We start from the raw sequence: 20603 nt of genomic DNA on the forward strand, positions 1-20603 counted from the left end.
TAAAATGTTTATATTCTCTAGTTTGCAACAGCACAGCACTCCGCTGCAGCTGGATGCAGGACAGCAAACTCCTGCATGTCCACTTGGTGATGCTTCTTAACAGGAAACTCAGCACCAGTGCCTACCTTCAAGTGTGACAACAGCAGGAATGTCACAACACGCTCCGAGGAGCCAGCAAGCCACTAGGGACCAGGTCTCTCTTCGCACCTCCAGTTAGATTCTCTCCCCTTCTATGAAATGAAATTTTACCTTCTTTGCGCCAACTTAACTAAAGAAATCCACAACTTGCTGCTCCTTAATGCCAGGTCTGTGTAAAGACAGGACTGATAGGAGAAAGGACTTGAAAATATCGTGGAGTTCAGAGTCCTGTTCCTCACAGTGCTGTGTAGGATCCTTAAATTCTCCATCTCCCGTCTGACTTAGGAGCCAGCCACAGAAGCTCCCAATTTCCAGCTAGCTTCACCTTTCAGAGGGTCACTCATCGCTGCCAAAGGCTCTTTGTGCTCAAGATCAGAAGAGACTCTTTCCCCCAGAAAAAGACACCACAACTGGGTATTCAAAACAACTGGTATTCAAAATTTAAGCAGTCCCTGTAAGGAACAGGTACGGGTAGAAGAGATCAGGATGTTTCCATCCAGAAATCCCTGTATTTTGCTGCTACACTTGTTGCAAAACCCAACGCTGAAAGAGTTTGCACCAAACAAACAAAAAGTCCATTTAAACAGAGACACAGTTTATGCTGGATCAGAGCTGATAATCACAAAGGCTCATTCTGCCTTAAAATCCCTCCACGACCAAATGTTTCCAATGCAGCCATTTTAAAGGCAGAGAAAAAAAAAATCCCATTCCAACCTTCGGTTTTATCTTATACTAGCTTCCACTATAGACTGGAACCACAACCAACCCAGCAGATGGGATAGCTGGGACATGAAGCACCACTGAATGGTGTCAGTTTTTCAGATACGTTGAACATTAGTAAGTCTTTCCCTCTCTTGTTTAGCTGTTCAGAAGGCCAAAGAACCTAGAAAGCAACGTGTCAATATTGTGACATCCTGAGGCAAAGGCGAAGTCAGCAAGAGGCAACGTTCACTCTAGAGCAGTTGTAGGAACCAGCAATCCACGAGGCAGGGGTAAGGACAGCTGGGCACCCCACGCCAGCCCCATCAGTCCCAGCCAGTGCTGCCTCTCCCCTCAAAGGGATCACAGCCCCGGGCCCAGCTCGCTGGCTCTCCCCTACAGACAGAGACACTGCTCCGTTGTCACTAGAGCGCCAAGGATATGGCTTCCTGGTCCAAAGTCAGCATTTCAGGGATGCCTAGCAAAAAGTCAGGAATCTGCTGTTCTAAGCTATTTCCCCCTTTGTTTCAAAAAGCACAGTCACCAGAATTTGTAAGTGAGAACTTGCAACAGCAAACCTCCCAGGAGACTACAGGAACACCCCTGTATTTTTTGTTGTTGTTGCTAGTGTCTGCGAAAGGCCCAAAAAGCCAGCAGTCTAAACACTGGAGGGAGGGACTTCTTTTTTTTGGGGGGGCATTAAAAATAAGTCTTGCCAACCCCGTTTTTGCTTGAAGGTTATGTAGTAATAGCAATTATCAGACAAGAGACAGCAACACAGCTGCTGGTACATAGAAGGAAATTTTGTTAGGCGTAATATTCTGAAGCTCTTCAATTAATGCAGTGTCATCAGCCCTCCTGCTTTTCCCATGAGCTTAATGAGATTTAGGGCTGCCATTAACACCTTCAGTCTTACAATCATGTGAATACAAAGACTGAAGCTTTCTTTTTTTAAACCCTCTGCCTGCTGGTGTTTGAGAAGAGAAGCTGGGAAACCCACAGGTTCAGAACACAAACTGATCTTCCTCCTTAGATTTTTAGGTTAGTCCAAATCAAAATTAAAAGAAAAAAAAAAGCCTCACACAATTAGAAACGAAAACTTGAGGTTAGCAATAGTATTATTTGAGGAATACAAGAGGAAAAACTTAAAGGAGGACTTAAATTGATTTTACAGGGTGACTGAAAATACTAATGCCACTTAGCAGGAGATTAAAGCCCCCACAATACAGCTGCTAGAAAGATTACATACATCCTTGTTACCTGCTTTAGGGCAAAGTCACCCAGTAGAGAGAAATTATCAGCTGAACTCGTAGTACCCTCAGATCACAACGCAATGGATGAGGGAGCCCTCGTACGTACTGCTCCTGCAGGTAGTGTGTGGGAGGTGGTATTTCCCCCAGTCACTCCGGCCAGTTTCAAAAGATAAAGAATGACCAAGGCCTGATTTATTTATCTGTGGCTTGAGAAACATCCTGTACCTGCTTTCTAGTCCTCCAAAATGACCACCAGGCAAACAGATCAGTCAAGATCCGCAACCAAACAGATCATTTCCAGCACGGTCATGGCACAGGAAAAGCCTCGGGAAGCCTGTCAAATGTCCTTCTCCCTTCAGTCAAGAATGAATACTTATGTCCTCACTTTGCTATGCATCCTAAGCAGGGCTGCTCACAGCTATTCGTTCCCAGGCTTTATTTATGTGGTAATGTAGTATTTTCCCAGACCTTCCATCATAAACTGACTGTGAAAATCCCAGGTGCTTTGTAAGGTGAGACCAATCATGCTTCCAAACTGCAGTGCACTCACTGATAAAGAACGTAAAGAAGTACAAGCTTTTGTACAAGCTTCCATGGCACAACCATGACCTCAACCTGGAGCTGTTCACATCTCGAACGAGGGGTGCGAATTTCCTGCTCTGGTCCCTCCTCTTCCAGGCAGACCGAACCTCTGCGTACCTGGAAAGGGCTCTTTTAGGCCAGCAGAGCCAGGCCAGTGACAATTTCAGAAACTTGTATTTCACCATAGGTGTGGCAAGGAGTAGCTGGCAGAACTACGCTACCTCCCCTCTGCCTTGGCATTACTCCACAGCCTTTCTTCATCCCCATCTCACTTTATGGGGAGAAAACAACAGCCTAGCATTACCACACCTGGTTAGAAATCAATAGGGCAGGCACAGCTTCAGCCCTGGGTCAGCGATTTCAGCGTGTCCACTGCGGCTCAGGAGTACCAAGGACACACTAACAGAAGGGACTAGAGTGAACGTTGCCTAGAGATTAGTTGCACAGTACAGTCTAGAGCCCGAAATAGCGCATGCAGGGTTAGAGGCAGGTAGATCAGCAGTCACCTGATTTCGGAGCAGATTAGTTTGCGCAACGAGGTGAGCTTGGAGCTTCCCTTGACACCACTGAGGCGCAGCTTTCTCAAGCAGCGAAACAGGCTGGGGGGAGGGAGCATGTTTGAGTGAAAAGAGAAAAAAATAAAGAGAGAACAAGAGAGACAAACATATACATATATATATTTTTTTAGGATAAAAAAAAAATAAAATCACAACAGAGACTGTATTTAGAAGCTGGACCAAACCAGTGTCACCAAGGCAAGAGAAAAAAAAATATCCTGGGACTGATTGGTTATGAATCCTTTGAAGCATGCCAAGTTTAGCAGTAATTAATGCTCCAGTGTGGGCTGGGATACTGTAGGCCAGCCGGACAGCTGCAAAGAGCAACAGATAATAGTTGTTAGTGACCTAGCACACAGACAACCCTACTCCGAGTCATGACTGTGAAGTGGGAGCTCCTTGGAGAGAGGTCAGGATTAATTAACCATTGTAATTATTTGCATGCAACAGCTGAATGTCCACAGCACTTTAATTTAATGGCAGGTTGTGAGTTTAGCAGTAAGTGGCGGGAGTCCTGGGTGGGAAAAGAACATTGTAAGTTAGAAGAGAAAAAGAGACTGCGTAACCCCAAAAAGTATTCCCAATGCTGTTTGTATTACTATAATACCGTGAACCATCATTCAAGTCAGTTCGCGATTGTATGCTGTGTCACAAACAAGATTTCTCTTTCCTCAGAGCCTGTCGTCACATTTCAAAGTGCCTTACACTTACACCTTACCCACTTCACAGGTCACACAAGCAGACCTGCGGTGACGGGAATGGAGAGGTGAACTCCCTACACGAGTGCAGTGCATGGCATGACTGCAACTGTGGGTCTGAGAGGCTGGGCGGTGAAAGCTGCCTATTTGGGAAGAGCGCACACACACAACTTTTGGGGACTCTCAGTGATCCCATCGCAGGATCAGGCTACTGTGATGCATCACAGATTACCCGTGCACAAGCTTATGGCCTACAGCACAGAGCAGGGGAAACATCTGATGCAGTGCCTGTTTTGGCTAACAAGAAGGGTCCAACCAAGTACTAAGAGGCATTTGCACAGACTGAATCAGAAACAGAGCACCATCTACATCTCAACACTTCACACTCCAAACCATAGTTAATGCATGAAGAAAATAGTAAAGAGCAACAACAAAACACCCCCTGATAAAAACACATCTTATGTGAGCATTTGGGGCAACATGAGTGAGCGCAGCGATGACAAGGGCCAGCCTCTTGGGTGCGGATCACCAGCTACCAACCTAAGCAAATGAATTCTTACAAACACCAGTGCCACTGCAGCAAAGATCCCAGGGGCACACACCAACAATGATATCACATCCTATGGAAATTCTGCTCTCACCCCTGAACACACTGAAGTATGGCTTTTCAACAGACAACATCAAGTCTGTTGTGGGCCTCATGCCTTGAATACAGAACCACGAAGACACAAATAATGCAATGACACCTGAGCCATCAATCTTTCCTCTCTTTGTTTGCCAGGGTTAATCACAGCGCATGCACCAGGAGAGGAGATGACTGATGACCGGCAGCTTAAAAATTAAATTACTGTCAGTTGGCTAGTAAATGCAGATTTTTTTTGCTTGCGGAAAGAGAAGCATGCTTATTCCTTCCATGCCGGAGACATACTATTGTCTCCAACATAGCCTAAATCCTTCCTACCTGAAATAATTGCAAAGCAAAGGATGACAACCCTTCTCAGCCTCGTTAAAAGATTAAAGAGGCTCAGGCTCTTTTTTCCCCTGCACTCCTCTATCCCCAAGAGTCCTGATGTGCCACGGTCTACATTAAAGAGAAATGAAAGGTGTCTCCCGACCACTAGACTTGTCATGTCAAGATCTGTCCTGCGGTGTGGAGCATGTGGGTTCAAATCCACTCAGGGTAAAGGAGTAATCCGCGGCTCATTTTCTGGGCTATCCTAAAACCACAAGCTTCCTCTAGAACAAGGTTAGCATTACCACCTTTCTTCAGCTACAATTAAAAGACAACCTAAATTCTATTTCTAATGAAATTTACTTTAATTAAAAATAAAATTCCACACTTGTATGTTGGGCATGCTCCAGAATTAACACTGGATCATTTTGCTCACTAGAATGAAAGAAGCCATGCCTTAGCAAGACAAAATTCTTGTTTTCCTGCTTTCAGCCTTATTTATTTTCCACTAATTGTGGTCAGTAGATGACAGAACAGAGTCATCAAGTGCACATCGGGTGCATTTGCACCAATAAACTTGAAACTCACTCTCCTAAAGGCCTCTATCCTAGCATATTAGAAAACTTCACAAATACCACCAACCTCAAGCAATGCTCAAACACTTACTATCACTGCTGATCTAAGATGGGGAGACAGAGAGTCCCAAAAAGCAGACAGACTGGAAAATTTTGCTGTGGCACTGCAAGGCTTTGCTTTCCCAGAGCCACACAGGCTTTTTTGACAGAGGTTACTAGCCCTGCAGCATCTGAGGAAAAACATGCCTAGGCCTTGGCTGCTGCCAGATGCTGGCTGATGATGGTGGGTGTGAACTAAGACACCAGAACACATCCTGCCTTCTCGGAAAATTAAACAGGTGAGAAGAAAATAGCTAGCCAAACCCCACCAGTTCACAACATCTCTCTGAACAAAGCACACCCAGCAGAGAGGTACAGGTGTGCTTTACACCTGCTCACTAAGCAAAAGCAGACCTCCCAAAATGAAAGGAGAGTTGCACATCCTCTGTTGCTTGCTTTACCTTTGCGATTTTAGTTTCGTCCTTCTTCTTTGCAGTTTGCAGGGCTTCAAAGTGGTGTCTGGCGCTGTCGTAATCCACAAGCTTCCTTCCTCGCTTCGCTATACGAGACTACAAAAGATAGAGAAGAGTCATGACAATCTTCCCCGGCAGCCAAAACCACAAAGACCATCAGGAACACCCCCGCCTCAGCTCCACCCAAGTCGTACAGCACTGCATGCTCTGCCTGCACAGGGACACCCACTGGATGCCCCACACAAGCTGCCCAGAGAGGATTTTTCCCATTTTTCATTTAGCCTCACCTAAGCCTCTGCTTTTTCTTTTTCCTGAGGGTTGCAGCCAGTCTCTAGCCAACCAGCTCGCAGCCCTAGTTCATGCAGAAACTCAAAAGATGAAGTTGAACACAAGAAAGCATCTCTGTTGCCAGCACAGCAGAAGCACTCCTACACATGCTCAGGATATGCCTAGGACAGCATTTCAGACCCTGCAACTGGCGATCCAGACAGAAGCACTGTGTTTATCAGCTGATGTGACCACAGTCACAGCCAGTGGCCCATTATAACTAGCTGTTATGCAAGAGAAGTGTGAAGAAGAAGTTGTAGCACTGGATCACAAACATACAACATCCACCATTTGTCCCAAGCTGTGACAAAGGCAAGGAAGGAGCCAGCTGCGTACCAGGCTCACGCTCAGGAAAAGCATCCTGACAAGTCCGTGGGTGAAAATCCAGACCTCAGAGCATCACGGCTGCGGCCTGTTACTCTGTGATCTCTCTGTCACCCCCCCTCTCCTGAGGTGCCCTCAGGCCCTCTCGCCCATCAGTTTCACCTCATTGAGGCTCAGACCCACTGGGCAGCCTTGTTTTAAGAACCACCAATCCCCCTGAGACCCTTGCTCCCTGTGCTTTCTACAGACGCCCCGGACGATCTGGGTTGGAGCACAGGTCTTCCCAGCGTAACCCAGCTCAGAGAGCCTGGTCCAGTGTCAGTGACCTGCAGCCTAGAGACAGACTGGAGAACTTCAACAAAAATGACACAGAAAGGAGCCAGAAGGGTTTCTAATTAACCACACAACTCAGAGAAACTGAAGAATCAGCACTGGGATTTACTTGCAAAAGCAACCCCCCCCAACCCCTCCTCGCACTTGGCAAGGAGAGGTGGTCTCCCCTCCCGAGGCTCCTGCAGATAAAACTGCAAAACCACGCTCGGGGCTGATCTTTCTGCCAGAGCAGCTGGGACCAGTTTGCACGTCTCCCACACACGCTCCTCTGCGCTTTCAGCAAACGCTGGTGCAGCTCCCTGTGAGTCACCGAGGATCTGCAGGATCTCAGCCGCACGCACGCCCAGCCCGATTTCAGAGCGCTCAGCTCGCTCCAGGAGAAGAAATCACGAAGAAGCGGAGCCACTCCTCAACCAGGGGCTGTAGAAGACACCTCCCAATACCGTGGTGGCAGCCTGCCCTCCTGGGAAACGCTGCCAGCTGGGCACGGAGACAGGTGTGGGAGGGGGCTTCCTGCAGCATTAAAGTCTCTGAGATGTGAGCTAATGCATCTTCCACACACTCCAGATCTGGGATCTAAGGGAATGAATATTTCCCTTACGTCAGGCTGGCAGAGACAGCAGGAGTTTAGAGGGCTTTTGCCCGTCTCTGTCACAAGGCAAACAGCCACTTGTATGTAGTTCCCTTCTATGACTCCAGGAGAGCTGCTCTCCATCTCCAGGAGATGCTCTCCAGGAGAGCTGCGGCTGCCCACCACCACCTAATGGCAAAAGCTGAACTCAAAGATGTGTTTTATTCCTTTGCAATATATTCATCTTAATTTGAACCTCCATTTAAAATAAACAAATAAATAAATCCTTACCGATACTTGGTTTCAAGCCTAGTAGAAACAGCGCATCAGTTTCAGAGCAAAATAAAAATTTGTCAATTCCACAGCTACTCAGAACTCAGGTTAGGGTTCACCTTCCCTGAGCTCACTGCAGAGACCTGTACCCTCATGGTGTGCTCTGCAACCCCAATCAAAAATTCATTCTGAAATATTTATTGGTTATACAAGAGTCCTATTCCAGGAAGCTATAGATACTGACCCACAAAGAAAGGATAAAGTACTTTTTGTATTCCCATTCCTCAAGTTAGAAAAGACGGAGAGGATTTGTTCACTCCCCCCTGCCAAACTTGAAAAATGTTTCCCTTTAAACTTAAATTCTTTACTAAAGGAATACTATGTTTTCACATTCCTGCTGTGGATCCTGTTGGAGGTCCAAAAAATTCAAGGGAACTTTTCCAGCCCTCTTCGACAAAAGAAGATTCAGAATGTGTTAGAATTTAACAAACAAACAACACATGCGTGATCTAACTTGTCACACATTTGAATTACTGGGCCATTAACAAAAATCAGGCTCTCACATAATTCAATTAAAATCATTTTCTCTCCATAAATCAATTTTTCTCGTCATCTTAATACCAGAATTCCAGGGAAAGCAGAAAGTTTGTTTTTGCAGAAAACACAAACCAGAAAACTATTACCACAACAACAAAAAAACACCAAAGTATTCTATTAATTACATATGACTGTTTTTTCTTTCTTGCATGCCACCCTCCAGAACTTTAGTTCCTTACTTGAAGCCAAACTACACTTTTGTACAACTGTACGAACTTGTTGAAGTTTGGCTTCAACTTTCAACAACAGTCTTACAGTTGTTTCTACCAGTCAAAGAAACCAAACTGGATCTGAGCACTTCTCACTGCTCTGTGATAAGGAGAACGACACATCCATCTGAACTACCAAAAACCATCTTGACCTTTTCAAATTCATACCAATGAAAAAATTAAACGGCCAACTCAGTGAAATATATCCATATCTTACTGTAGGAACCAACAGAAACCCAAATTCTCACTCATTTTAGGAGGAAAGGTATAGGTGAGCAGTGCTCTCTTTAAAGCATTTTTTTCAATTGTGCACAGAAGTGCTTTAACTTCCCATTTTCTAGAGTATCACCTGAAGACTGAGAACATGATATCAGCAATAAGCACGGAAGAAATGTGACACTGAGGTTACCTAGTGCACAGCCACAAAACGCTGACAAAAAACTATTTAGTCAGAAGCAGTGCAGAAGTCTGAGTTTACAGAAAGCCTGAAACAAAACCTTCTGCTAAAGAAGCAGTGCACAAGCCTCTGCACAGGCTCACTCTATGGGCTGTGATCAGCACTACAGCCTTCAGCAGGTTGAAACCATCAGCAAGCCTCTTCACCCTTCCCCACCTTGGATTTCCAGGAACAGAGGAGGCTGGAAAAATGAAGCAAAACCAAGGAGCCCCAGGAGGCAACGACACTGCTGTTCAGGGCTTATTTTCAAGCCTGTGACCTGCCCCGCTTTGATACAGCACAAGCCTCCTGGAGCAACAAATATTGACAAACGTTTTAAGAGCCATGTGGTGGGGAAAGGGTTGTTTTCACTGGGAAGAAGCCAAGCTGACACTTCCCATATGGTGATATCATTATTAGCACTTCCATATGGCGAAGACATTTCCTGCATAACCTTCTCAAAGCGAATGGAGAGATGACAACAGCGGAAGGGGAACCTACAGGACATCATTCAAACCCAGGTCCTTGGATACGACCTCTCTCCAAAAGACATACATTCAGTATTCCCCTTCCTGGCAAAGAGCTGATAATATGTGCAGCAGCACTTCAGGGAACACAGAAATCCGCCTTCCACACCAGCCTCTACCTATAAAGCACATTTGCCACTAATTGCTTCCTCGACACATTGTACTTACAGGGAAGTTTTTTTTTTTAAAAAAAAAAAGCCACAACAAAGGATTGAAAAGAGAAACTGAGAGCTTGTGAGCTGGTGCTGACACTACCCTCCTGCATTGTGACGCAGCGGGATTTTGTATGGATCCTCTAGTTTTGTACTGATGTTTTTTCTTCAGCGTCTTTCCCCTGGATTCTTCACTCTGTCGCTTCAAGCCCAAAGGAGAACATGGCATTTTCACATGAACCAGGGCTGCAAAGATCTTGGCTGCTCTAAAAGCAAAGTGTGCAACAGCACAGCACGCACATCCCCATAAAGAACATGGGGATGCAAGGAACTGATTCTTATGAGTTTTCATCTGCTGTGACTCTAGATCAAAAGGCTTAATGAGAATCTTACTTTAATATCTGGGAATTGGCCAAGGTAAGTATCCATGGTCAGAAGCGCCTGATCCACCAGCTTCTGATGGAAATCCGTCCAGAGGAGGTCATTGTTCTGAAAAACAAAAGTAATGAGCAAACTGTTAAAAGCACAGAGCTCTGCATTCATGCCTGTCTCAGTGAGTGCTACAGACAACAATTTCAGTCCCCAGAGCTCTTAAGAAATAGTCATTTCTTAGGAAAAACTAAGGAGCAGAAAAGTTAATTGAAAACTGAGCTCATGGCAGAAATGTAGATACAGAAAAGAAAGCCTGATGCTGCTAATTCAGGCAACCTCTCCACGGACACAGCACCCTTCCTGAGCCTTCCTTTGAGGGCTTGTCCGTTCCTCTACTGTGCTAGTCCAAGTCCCTAAGGCAGAATGGAAGATGAACATCAGGCTCCCTTCACCTCCTCCTCCAAGACCCCTTCCTCCAGCAGCCACAAAAATGGGACATCTGACACCACCGGGCACCATTCTCTCTTTCACTCTAACATAGCTTTGTGAAAGATAACGAATAGCAGAAAGCTATTGTAGCACTCTTCAGCCCTCACACCACCTGGCCCCATGGAGGTTGTGTTCAAGGCTTGCACCTCACCCTGTGCATACTTCATCCTTCATCTTTTCTCAGCCACGCCAACTTCCCATCAACACCCTGGATTAGGTGGAAAGTGTCACTCCCTCCTGTTTTTCCACTTGGTCAAAAAGTTTTGACTAAACTATTCAAGAAAAAGAAGTCCTCTTTATGGTGGAATTTCAGGGTGGTTTTTGGTTGGTTGGTTGGTTGGTTGGTTGGGTTTGGGTTTTTTTGCCAGGAATAGCACTCATCTCCCACTTCTCTTTTCCCAAATGACAGAAAGGCATTAAATGGGGAGATGGAGGCTGGAAATATTCCTGCAGCCCCTCAGAATAGCTGCAGGCACTTGTCAGGACTCATGCTTCTCTTGACTTCTCTGGCTCAAGTTTGTTGATGGGACAGTCTCCCAGGAAGCAACACAGCAGCTCAGAAAGAAACAAGGCCATCGAAGAATGTGAAGCCAAACCAACTGAATTACAACTTCGTTATTTACTGCAAGACCACTTCATAATGGAAAGTTTCCATGTTAATGCAAGAATTGACCTGGAAACGTTCAGGTTTTGTTTGATTTATCTGCTTTGAAGTCAGTATTTCCTGGGTAAGACGTAAATGTTATTTCATGTGAGAATTCTGCAGGGAAAGCAGAGGAAAGGGAAGAATCCTTCTCCTGCTTTTCTCCCTGTGCCTTCCCCACTGCTCCAACACCATGAACAGCTGCAGATAAGCCCTGTCCTGCAGCCTCACGGCAGATGGATCCACAGAGCTGAAGTGCCACAGCTGCTGCTCAGCTGAACAGCTGAGCAAGAGAGCAGAGGGTGTCTGCTTCCAGCTGGACCCACCGCGCACACAAGCCAAGGGGCATCCAAGATGTCAAATGACAGGCTGTGCCCTAAGCTCCACAGAAAACACCTGGGCAAGTTGGACAGGCATCACCTCACCGAGGGATGAGAACAGCAGGTTGGGGTGAAATATGGCTCAGACAAACAAGATGGCAAGCAAAATATGGCAGCTGGCTGTACTGATGTGAGTAGGAGGGCGACTGCAGCTACACAATGGTTGGCTGGTCTGACCACGCTTTGGGCATAGATTTTAGGTTTCCATTCCTTTTGCATGAAGCATGAACAATATATCCAGTTGATTCTATTACAGACTCTCTTTGGCATCCCCTGGCCCTTTTTAGCCACTGTTGAGAGAACAAAGTTGCTTGTGGATGTAAGCTCAGGGCTCTTTGCACCACTCAAGCACCTGGGAACAGTGCCCCACACGGACAAAAACACAGGCCACATCCCTTCAGCTTTCCCTTATTCCCAGCACTGAGTTTGTCTCTCTGATTACTGCTGCAAAGCTGTGTGCCTGAAGGAATTTAGCTCACAGACACAGCTTCCAAAGCCCATCTCCTCTGACAGACCAAGCCTGGTAAGCCCACGTCCTGGGCTGAGTCTTACCTCTGCTATTTTATTTGTGTCATCTCTCCCAGGCCAATCCGGCTCATAAACTTCCTGCAAACACTCCGTCAGCTTCTTGGAGGCCTCATGCATAGCTAGGAAAGAAGAGGTAACTGCCTCAGAAACAGGGAAACACTTCATCCCTTATCCTGAGGAACGGGGACACAGGAGATGTTGAATGGGTTACAACAAATGCTAAGCTGTTCCTTATGGAATGTCTGCCCCTGGATAACACAGAAAAGGAAGGTAACCAGAGGGAGAAAGGATGCAGTCACATCAAATCCTCTGTGTTCACACCAGCCTGGCGTTAAAGCACAACCCCATCCCACCTCAGCAAATCCTGAAGGATTCTGAGAGATCCCCCACCCAGACAAGGCGGGCCTTCCCTTAAAACTCTTGCCTTGGGATAGGAAGCACCAGAAAGGGGAAGGCTGCAAAAACCTCACTGCACAGGTAAGCCTTGAGCAGAAACAGTTTTCTGCATATACTGATCTTACCTTTTACGGAAGCCAAGTAAGTTCGGAGATCCTTCTGCAGCCTCGTGCCTTCCGACTGTGAAAGTAAGAAAACCACCAGTTATCCTTCCATACAAAGACAGTGTAAGAGGGAGGAGTCCAACATTTCTAAATAAAGAAAAATCATCTTGCAGATAGGCTAAACATCAGCACTCTAACCAGCCTAAACGAATATTAACAGGGAAACCACACGGCCCTCCAACCTTCTTCGCAGGTCCACAGCTGGTGACCTGCATGCATGTTTGGCCAACAATATCACCAAACTACTGAGCAATTTGATGTGGGTAAAGTGTGATTTGCTCTTCACAGCAGAGCCAGCTTTAATGTTTTAATTTCATGCTGGCAACTAGACAGGGTTCAAAAGACAATTAGTTTGTCAGCCACGGGCTAGTAGGTCTATGCAACAAATGTAACTGAAGGGTGTCTGTAGGATAGGGGAGATAAATGTAATTGTCTTATTTTGAACTGGCTTGGGAGCAGTTTAGCTCACCACTTTTTCCTACAACACTGCAAACCAAAAGCCCAGTGCAAAGTAGGTACAAGAGGCCTCTGACCTGCTCAAACATCCTGTTTAAGCTTCAGGGCTTGCAAATACAGGATCAATCTTTTCTTTAGCCACCCCGTGGAGGTGGCCTGCCAGCAGCGGACCTCACCCGCTATGAAATAAAGGCTTAAAACCAGAAGCTAGGCTGAGTTTTGACTGTTTGAGCCTTGAGGCAACACAGAGGAGTACAGCACAAGCACCCAGATTGAACAGGTCACGGAACTTCTTACAGCAAAGCTGGCTCAGGCGCACAACCATGCGTGCCCTCCCCATCCGACCACTCTCCCACTGCAGGATGAGCACTGCCAGGTCCGTGTCCCTTCTACCCTGCAATGACATTGACAGTGGTGCAAGCCAGACAGGGAAACATTCCCAAATCCAGACAGTGACGTTATACGATCAGAAATGAAAGAGAACAACAGAAAGGCCTGAGAATTCGACCGACACCACCACAGAGGATGTCAAAGCATGGGAAGGACACGGAGGACACCTATACAGACACAACTGCTGGGGTGTTCAAGGAGCACAGAAAAGTTTGAAAGGCAGAGATCTCTGTTATGAAAGGACTTCCCTTTCCCTGTGGGATCTCACTGGATCCTCACCATCTCCCAAAGTAGCTGTAAAAACAAGGACACAGGAAAGCAACAGCCACATCTCACCCTTTCCTCACAGCCTGCTGCCATGCCTCGTTTTCCTTCCCAGTTTGTCCCATGGGGGGGCCCCCAGCACAACTAATTTTGACAGCTGAAGACAACTCCGGAGACAGGGAGCTCACAGGACTTCTCTGACAGCTGCCTCAGAGCTAATAGCTTTACAGGCAGATGTTTCCCATCAGCCTTCCCCACCACTCCGCCACCTCTTCCCTCATCCGAGCTCGTGCCCCGATCCTTTGGGCTCTCGGTGCAGCTGTGCTCTCTAAGCAGAGACTAAATCTGCCCAGCTGTTGAGGTGGCAGTGCTAGCATATCTTTGTGGAGAAATCCATCTGCTTCCAAACACCACACCTGATTTAAGTTCCTTGCCTCAAAAGTTTGGATGAATTCACATTTGTTCTCTTCCTACTGACATCGACAAAGGAAATGAGGGATGGCAAAGAGCTGACCGCCTTTACAAAAGGAAGCCATACTCCTAGTTGGATGGAGAAGCATTGGAAAGTGACCCAAATAGAGTACAAAAGGAAAGGAATAGTGACCATATCTGCTGCAAAAGTCCTAGGAGGCCTTAGAATACAAAGCAATCAAACGTAGAGCTCTGCTGGCTTAAGGTGAATGGGGAAACCTGGGCAGATGAAACTTCCTCGTGGTGCAATCAGAAACCACCAGGGATGAGATGCCAGTAATCAAATACACAGAGGACCATCAGGGAGGCTGAGCTGACAAGCAGTAGTATGAGTTTGTTTGTGGGCAAAACAGCAAGCAAGAAGGGCTTAGAGAAAAGCAGTGATGTCTCTGCCTAGAATGGGTCCATGCTTGAAATTACAGACTGGAATTGGCAAGGTCAGTTGTCACATCAGGAGAAGAAATGGCACAGAAGAAACTATCATGCAAAACCCCTCAGTTGTATACTTTTTCACCCTGCAGCTACGTTGGTTTTTAAGAATCACTAAATTCAAACACGCAACTTTGAGGTTATCAAAAACTCAGAGGCAGGGAAGGTCTGCTGCAGAACCTGCCTGCCACACTCTTGGGTACCACAGCATCTTAAACTGCGACTGAAAACTATAGCACCTGAAATCAGAAACCACCTTTAAAATTGTGCCCATACATCCTTGAGTCCTGCCACAGCAGCACGTGAGAGAACCCCGACGCCCTGGGACTCTTCAAGACTCAACACCAGACCCGAAATACGGGTAACAAAAGGATCTCTGAGAGGTCCACTGGCACTGCAGTTGAACATCAAATCAACAAGGACAGATTTTTAGATAGGTCACCTGAAAAAAAACCTGCAAGTCAGGGCCCAAATACTGGAGTGTGCAATTACAGCCATGCCCAGGTAGCCTTGTCAAAGCACACGCCTCAGCCAGGCACTGTGCCACCGCGGTGTGCCATCGGCCCGTATGCAACCTGTACCCTGCAACCACGGGGGTCTTTTCAGTCAGCCCTTGCTGAAGGCTCTCCAAGGCTATGGGGTTTACTTTCAAAGTACTTAGCCCGCTAAAGACACTGAATAGTCTTCATAGCCTGTAAGGTCTGTAAGCAGAACGACTCAAAGAGAGGCCCAACTATCAGTTTGTCCAAGAGCCCCAGCTCTCCTAGGCACCTGGGTGGCTTGTACCCGGAGTTCCCCTCCAAGTCTCTTTTTGGCATTTCCATTGTTTTATTTCTTGCCATCGATGCAGCAGCTCCCTCCCTCGCCGCCACAAGGGTTCCTCTTCATTGTTTTAAACATTAATGCTTTCCCAAGAAACTCTGGCAAATGCTTTCTCTCCGTGCGTGCAGCACCTGCTTCCTTCAGGCAGGCTAAAGCAGGCTGTCACGTACAGCCACGATTCTGCATAAACAGCTCTCACAAAGCACTCAGACACTGTCAAATGCTGTACAGAACAGAAGCTTTCTGTACCCTTGAGTGCACATACAGAAAACGCTTCCTACACTCAGAAGTAAAAGTAGACAAGAGAGTGAAACTGGAATCTGAAAAATGAATATAGCTCCCAGTTATCAAAGAACACGAGGTCTAAGGGTGTGCAGGGGAAGTTACAGAGTATGGTTGGCCCTAAAGATGTTCGGGAAAGAAATGTCATACTGCCATGCTTGCAATCACAGTGTAACGCAACCCTGTGAGCCTGTAACAAACACAACCAGGTATAATATGAAGGGCTGTATGTGCAGGAAGGTGCGTATTTAAACACAGAAAGAGCCATACTGAGGCAGCTGGAAGAGCTCTCTTCAAAGCCCAAATGAATTACGTATTACTTATAACTCTGTGAAAGAAAAACACGGAAGTATTTTGAGGACTTCTTGTTTTATTGGGGGAGCGTGTGTGTGTGTGTTTAATTTATAACACCTTTCACCCAGCACTATTTATGTAAGTCTCAGTACAGCTGTTTCTTGGTAGAAGACAAGTTTCCAAAAACATTCTCCCCCAACTTCTAAAGAAGAGATTTCGTGCCAATTATTTTTACAACAGCAGACAACTGTTCAAGACGATACTTCTCACCCCTCGCTCTCTTAAACAAGGAGGCAAGCACAGAGGGCCCAGCAGACTGCCACGGCTCCTTATCGCAGGGCAGAAGAGGAGAGTGTCCCAGCTTTCCCAATGCTGAGAGTCAGATCTTGATAGCTCTGCACACGAATTAGCAGTTCTGGGCATTGTGCCAGATGTCCTGTAACCCTGCAATAAAGTATGGCCATCTCTGCAACAGGCCACAGGCTTTGCACTGAATTTGCAAGGCCTCAGAACTGAGGCATCGACCTTGCTCTGCCTGAACTTTTCTTGGCCAGCCTTTAACTCTGTTTTGCTTGGTTTAGCTGTGAGAGCAATTTTTCCAGTTGACTTGGTATTTATGGCTGCTTTGCTTTACTTTTCGTTACCTTTGTGTGGTACAGATATAAGCGTTTCTTGTTTTTTTTCTTTTTTTCTTGGTGTATTTTTTTACAGGCAGCAGTAACAAGCGGTTAATCTATGTTGCATGAGTTATGAGTCTCGTAACAAGACTCAAATGAGAGGAACACAGGCCTCTAAGGACAGCAGAGGACTTGAGAAATTAAGACATAGGATATGGCTCAAAGGCACATTGGAAAACATACAAAAATGTCGCCAATCAGATCCTAGAAAGAGAATGATGAAACTGTCAAGATGAGCATTACACTGCTGACAGCGCAGGACTTCAGATGCTGACGGCTCACTCCAGCACCCCACCACTGCCAGAACAAACACTGACCTTTGGACCCAGAGGAGCAGTGGAAGGGCGAGCGCGACGCCAGGAAGATGTGTAGAAGTGAAGCATGTAGCAGTTTGAACTGCATTCTTTTTCTTTTTCTCTAACAATTCGGTTTGGACTAAATAATGATTTCAATTTTACAAACCATACATTGCTGGATTTACTTGTGTACGTGGCGTGCTTCCTCTCTGCCCACAAACAAGGTTTTAGGTGTAGCACCCACAGCCAAACCTACATTGCGAGAGCAAAGATTAAACCCGGCACCCCGCGGGGACGCCCAGAGCTGTGCTGCCTGCCCCGAGGCTGAGCCGAGCACTGCGAAGCGCGGGCAGCGATGGCGCAGCCCGTGCCAGCAGCAGCTTGTCTCTCCGGCGCCCGTTGTGAAACGCTGTAAACCAACCCAGATCTTCCACGCGAGCGGCGGCTCCCGAAGGTATCAAACCCAGCGGCTGTGCCAGGTGTAAGGGCTGCCACCAGCCTCCCCCTCGCTCGCTCCCTCCCGGGAGCATTTCAAATGCAGGGGAAGAGAAGCCAGTGCCTGGCACACCTCGGGTGCCGCAGCTTCGCGGCAGGTCTCTTGCTCCCAGGTCTCCGAGGACAATTTCCCTTTGTGCTGGTGCCTGGACACAAGTGACACCGGGACAGGGAAGGAGAGGAGCCTTCCAAGGACCTAGCCGGGAGGCTAACTGCCAGAGATAACCTGTCGTGAGGGAGTGACACGGCGGCCAACTGTGCTGTTTGGTGGGCCTTCAAGAGACACAGGGGAGCCCTGTAGCAGCATTGTTACGCCCAGCTCATTTGTCATGTAGCAAATCCATCTGTCTGAGAGCTAAAAAGCTCCCACTATTCTGAGACCTCAGAGTGCTGATCTCACATGAACCTGAATGGAGAACGCTCTGGAAAATGCAATGGCTTCCCTCACGTCCACTCATCCACCGTTTGGGAGAACCACGAGATGCCTTAGTTGAAATAATAAACTATTTTTAGACCTGCTCCCCATTCATTGACAGTCCTCCCCCCGGGAACGTGTGTCAGCGTGGCCCAGAGCAGTCATTAGAGTCAGAGGAGCCTCCAACCAACTGAGCAAACAAGGCCACTGCCACCGGGATATTTTTCAAAGCTCCCCTCCTGTTTCAATAACCCTCTGGTTGCACCCCAGCCAGTTCCCCAGGAGAGCTATTCTGTTACAGGCCTGCAGCAAAAGCTCACCTTTCCTCCAGACTTAACGCTTCCAACTGGAGCACACTTTGTAAGGAAAGGGCACAGAGTTCTCACGCGCAGCCATACCATAAACGCGTATTGCATACATGCAAATGGAAGCAAGTGGGTTTATATGCACATACAGCTAGCTAACGTTTTCTCCCCGGTCTCTTTAGCACCATAACTCCTGGTCCCTAGATAACAATCCAGCTAACTCACTTTTATGTAGATGCCCTGCAGAACAGGCATTGCCTGCATTTATTTTACTGATAGGGAAACCGAGGGCCAAAGCAAAACCAAGAGACCACAAGCAGCAAATGCACAGCAGCCTCTGGCTCCTTCAACAAATTGTTTGGAGAGTTTAGCTCATGGCCTGTCCCTGCAAGACGGCAAAAGAAATTGAGCTGTACGGGGTACAGAGGCGGTGCTTCTTTAATAGGCTTCTCAATGCACCATGGGGACTGATGGCTTTGGAAACTGAAAAGCCATTCTGGACAGCCAGATCAAGGTTTGAATCTGAGTTTTTCTTCTTAAAAAGGAGATTTCCTAATTGCTGATAGTTGGTCTCAACAGTGATATGGAAAAGTCACAACCGGTAATGTCATGTCCCCAGAAAGAAGACAAACTGTATTCCTCTGTGTACTAGAGAATACCATCGGTAGACAAGCTACAGAGACATTGCACGTACTTCTGAAGCAACAGCTACTATTGCTGCCAAAAGAATGATCATTAGTCTCCAGGAATCCGTAGTCAGCCTTGGTTAGACACAAGTCCAAGTCGGACTGAAAGATTTTCATTATATTCAGCTGTGGCAAATCCCGGCTCAGCCGATTTTGGGACGCAGAATCACATCTGCTGAGTCCTAACAGACATGATGCAGCTGCCACTAACAGCTCCAGGAAAAAAAAAAAAAAGGCTTTAGATATGTCAGGAAACAAATGGTCTAAAGGTTTTCTTTAGCACCACCTGTGCTTTGGTGTTGCATGCACTTCCTGCCATGAAACAGAAGCAATGCTTCCCCTAACACCAAGCACCGCTGTGCTTCAGCCAGCCCTGTAAATTCCTCTCATCTGGGTGGCTGAAAGTTCCAGTTATAAAAACACACACAGGTCAAGACATAATCCTACTGCTGTCCATGGCAGGGGGAATTGCTACACTATTAAAATATTTGTGTGCTACAACAGAAGCAAGAAGCAGACACTTAAAAGAATGATGACTCGGGTTTGACACAGGGATTGTGCAAAGATGGAGAGGAAGTTAGATTTAGATCTTACCCATTGAAGGACGTTCCCTTTTCACCATTTGCTTTGTTTGCCTCCCTTTTGCTCTTCAGAAACTGAATCTACCCTTTTTCCATTTTGTTTTTCTTTTTTCAATCTGTTTCCTCTCCTATCCATTTTTCAGAGAGGCAATGTTGCTCTTATGCCTGTTTCCAGCCCAGCAGGAAAAAACTACACTGCACAGCAGATGTTAACTGAAGAAAATGTTCTGGTTGAAGTATTTTTTTCCCCCAAACTTGGGTCCAGAACAAGAATTAGTTTTTAGCATACACTCACTCACTCCATGATAGCAGAATTGGAAGATACAGTGTGAATTCTTGTAAGCAAACAGATAAGAGTTGTGGGTCACTTCAATATGACTATGGCATCATTTAATTTCATGTGCTTTAATTGCATATTGTAGGAGATGATTAGAAACTAATGCTGAAACCCAGGGTGTAATTACATATCTCCAATTATCTTACCAGCTGTTTGTTGAAGTTCTGCACACACTGCTCAAACTGCTCATCTTTTGTTTCATCTGCTTTCCCAAGCTTCTGAAGGACCTGCAGAAAGAGAGAAAAAAGATGGGAGACTTCAAACACAGACATAACAAAGCAAACACAAAGAAACGCTTGCAAGTTCTTGCTCATGAGGCTGAAAGAAGGAAGGTTAAAAAAAGTCTCCCTTATTCTTTTACTCAGAAATTCTGGAGTATTCCTCTGCACAGTCACAATCTGAAAAAGGACTTACAGATGAATCAGAATGCACAGATCTCTAATACTCTGCTGTACGGAAGAGCACAACTGAAGTTTGCTCTTCACATGTCTAACGCTTTTTGCAAACAAGGCAACAGCGACCCAGTTATCAATCTCCTGGACCAACCAGAAACAAACCGCATCCCTCATATACCTCATGTTCTGTGGTTATGCTCATGCTGGTTAACATGACACTAGTCCAGACAGGCTACGATTTTTGCTCCTGGAACAGCTGGAGCGTGCTGCCCTCAAACACATAAAGCTGTGCAGAGACATCCTAAGAAAGAGAATATGGAT

At 46.4% G+C, this 20603-nt stretch overlaps 1 protein-coding gene across 14 annotated transcripts in view; it reads right to left on the bottom strand.

Moving 5' to 3' along the window:
* BIN1 (bridging integrator 1) overlaps positions 1–20603 on the bottom strand; it is a 94918-nt gene that overhangs the window by 35990 nt on the left and 38325 nt on the right. For 7 of the 14 annotated variants that reach the window (XM_040560703.1, XM_040560699.1, XM_040560694.1 and 4 more), the window contains exons 2-7: positions 20034–20114; positions 12649–12703; positions 12152–12246; positions 10109–10204; positions 5955–6062; positions 3179–3271 (exon numbers count right to left, since the gene is read on the bottom strand). In XM_040560703.1, coding sequence (XP_040416637.1) covers positions 3179–3271; positions 5955–6062; positions 10109–10204; positions 12152–12246; positions 12649–12703; positions 20034–20114 — 528 coding nt within the window. Of the gene's footprint in view, positions 1–3178; positions 3272–5954; positions 6063–10108; positions 10205–12151; positions 12247–12648; positions 12704–20033; positions 20115–20460; positions 20590–20603 lie in introns of those variants that run through there. The other 7 variants (XM_040560702.1, XM_040560705.1, XM_040560698.1 and 4 more) reach the window with 2 other exon arrangements.

The sequence above is a fragment of the Cygnus olor genome, chromosome 6 (genome assembly GCF_009769625.2).
Source record: "Cygnus olor isolate bCygOlo1 chromosome 6, bCygOlo1.pri.v2, whole genome shotgun sequence".
Lineage (NCBI taxonomy): Eukaryota > Metazoa > Chordata > Aves > Anseriformes > Anatidae > Cygnus > Cygnus olor.